The 2,500-nt window shown below is 44.8% G+C and overlaps 1 protein-coding gene across 1 annotated transcript in view; it reads right to left on the reverse strand.

Annotated features, from left to right (window-relative positions):
* LOC122249297 (polycystin-1) overlaps positions 1-2,500 on the reverse strand; it is a 64,536-nt gene that overhangs the window by 57,169 nt on the left and 4,867 nt on the right. The window contains exons 3-4 of the mRNA XM_086544873.1: positions 2,330-2,500; positions 1,021-1,195 (exon numbers count right to left, since the gene is read on the reverse strand). The exon at positions 2,330-2,500 is cut by the window's right edge and continues 29 nt beyond it. Coding sequence (XP_086400999.1) covers positions 1,021-1,195; positions 2,330-2,500 — 346 coding nt within the window. The remainder of the gene's footprint in view (positions 1-1,020; positions 1,196-2,329) is intronic.

The following is a 2,500-nucleotide window of genomic DNA, read 5'->3' on the forward strand; positions in this document are numbered from 1 at the left end:
AAGGTTAAAATTGTATAAAATTCTACTAAGTGTTAAATTGTATAAAATTCTACTAAAGGATGAATTGTATAAAATTCTACTAAAGGTTAAAATTGTATAAAATTCTACTAAGTGTTAAATTGTATAAAATTCTACTAAAGGATGAATTGTATAAAATTCTACTAAAGGTTAAATTGTATGAAATTCTACTAAGTGTTAAATTGTATAAAATTCTACTTAAGATTAAATTGTATGAAATTCTACTAAGTGTTAAATTGTATAAAATTCTACTAAAGGATGAATTGTATAAAATTCTACTAAAGGTTAAAATTGTATAAAATTCTACTAAGTGTTAAATTGTATAAAATTCTACTAAAGGATAAATTGTATAAAATTCTACTAAAGGTTAAATTGTATGAAATTCTACTAAGTGTTAAATTGTATAAAATTCTACTAAAGGATAAATTGTATAAAATTCTATTGTGTTAAATTGTATATAATTCTACTATAGGATAAATCGTATAAAATTCTACTATAGGATAGTATCCATTTTGTCATTCACATTATTAACGAGAGAATGCATATGCTCGCCTCGTGTGATTGTAATTCATTTATTCATTACTTATTCATTTATCTTTCATTTCGACAAGAGTAAAAAATATGACGTGGGGAAATCTGGCTGAGTGGATGTACATTTCTTAGGTAACGATTTGCTCTTTTTTGTTTTATTTTGTTCTACGTACTCGATTAACAGAATACGCCCTCCCAACGCGATGATAACTCACCTACGACGTTACGAACGACTTCCCATTGGAACAAGCGACTCGCTGTATGCCTGCAGATCATGATAACTCACCTACGACCTTGCGAACGACTTCCCATTGCAACAAGAGACTCACCGTATGCCTGCAGACCATGATAACTCACCTGCGACTTGCAAACGACCTCCCAATGCAACAAAAGACCCCTTTTATTCCCGCAGAACAACGAGGGCCTCACCTACGACTTACAAACGACCTCCCGATGCAACAAGGCACTTACCTACGACTTCGTACATCCCAGGAACCAGGTAAGGGTCCGTGATGTGGTCCGTGGCAACCAAAGCCGTGACGGACTCGTTCACGTACGACACAGGGGCTCCGTAGTCGTAGTCCACGAAGAAAGTAGCCCCAGACGACTCCGGAGTGATGGTGAGGGTGATGCCGGTGGCGTCGTCCTGGGAGGGGGAGGGGGGTAGAGGTGGAGTTAGAGGAAGGGAGAGGGAGAATAGGAGGGGGGAGGGGGAGGGGCGTAAAGGTGGAGTTAGATGAAGGGAGATGGAGGGAGAGAGAGGGAATAGGAGGGGGAGAGGGGGAATAGGAGGGGGGAGGGGTTGGGTGAGCAGGACGTGAGAGGAGAGGGGTGAGGGCGGGAGAGGGGGCTGTGAGGAGGAGTGGAAGGTGTGAGTGAGGATGGGGGAAGAGTGAGAGAAGAAGGAATAGGAGGAGGAGGAGATGGGGGGCGGGGGAGTTTGGGTGCGGGAGGACGGGGTGGAGGGAGGGCGAATGAGTAAGCGGTGAGTGAAGGGGCGGGTGGGGGGGGGGGGTGAATTAGGGAGATGAGTGAGGAGGAGCGTGAGTCAGGAAGGAGTGAGTGCAATGGGAAGAGTGAGGAAGAGTGTAAGTGAGGAAGAGATGAATAAAGAGGAGAGGGGATGAGTGAGAAAGCGGTGCGTGAGTGAGAAAGCGGTGCGTGAGTGAGGAAGGATTGGAAGGGGGGGGGGGGGGAAGTGATTTATCCATCTATCGCTTCATACATGAAAGGATCAGCGATGCCTATCTATCTCTGTTTATCTTCATCTATCTTTTTAATCGGCGTCCTTCTTATCTATCCTCTTAATCGCATAATCATCTACATCTATCCATCTAATTATCTCTAATTTATCTATCTATCTTCTATCCATCTTGCTATCTATCAACGTAACTATCGAAATATCTATCAAAACAACAATAAACACAGTAACGCATTCAAGGTATTGATCGACCCATTCACTCATTTATCCTATCATAAATTAATTTACATGTCTATCTATCTATCGGCCAATCTATCTCGCCATCTGTCTCTCCACATTACCCATTCTCTCTCTCTCTCTCTCTCCCTCTCATCGTTCCACCATCCATCCATTCTCCCCTACCAACCCCTACCCCCACTTCACCCCCACCTTTTCCCACCCAATCCCTCCACCTACCTCCTCCCACCACTCAACCACCTCCTCCACCCACCTCCTCCATCACCCACTCCCCCACCCACTCTACCACCCACCTCCACCACCCACCCACCCACCCATCCCAATCTAACCAAATCTACTTACATGAACAGCCACCAGAGTAAAATTAGGACTTCCTCCGCCCGTTTCGTACACGCCCACGACCGTCGGGTTGATGTCACCACACTCCACCAAGCCGTCGGGACAAGGTATGGTGCACGCGCCCACTGTACTCGCCGCCACGTCCGCTGTTGGATGGTGAGGGGAGGGGGGGGG

Source organism: Penaeus japonicus, unplaced genomic scaffold, assembly GCF_977035675.1.
Source record: "Penaeus japonicus unplaced genomic scaffold, GWHDUDI00000001_assembly GWHDUDI00000002, whole genome shotgun sequence".
Taxonomy (NCBI): domain Eukaryota; kingdom Metazoa; phylum Arthropoda; class Malacostraca; order Decapoda; family Penaeidae; genus Penaeus; species Penaeus japonicus.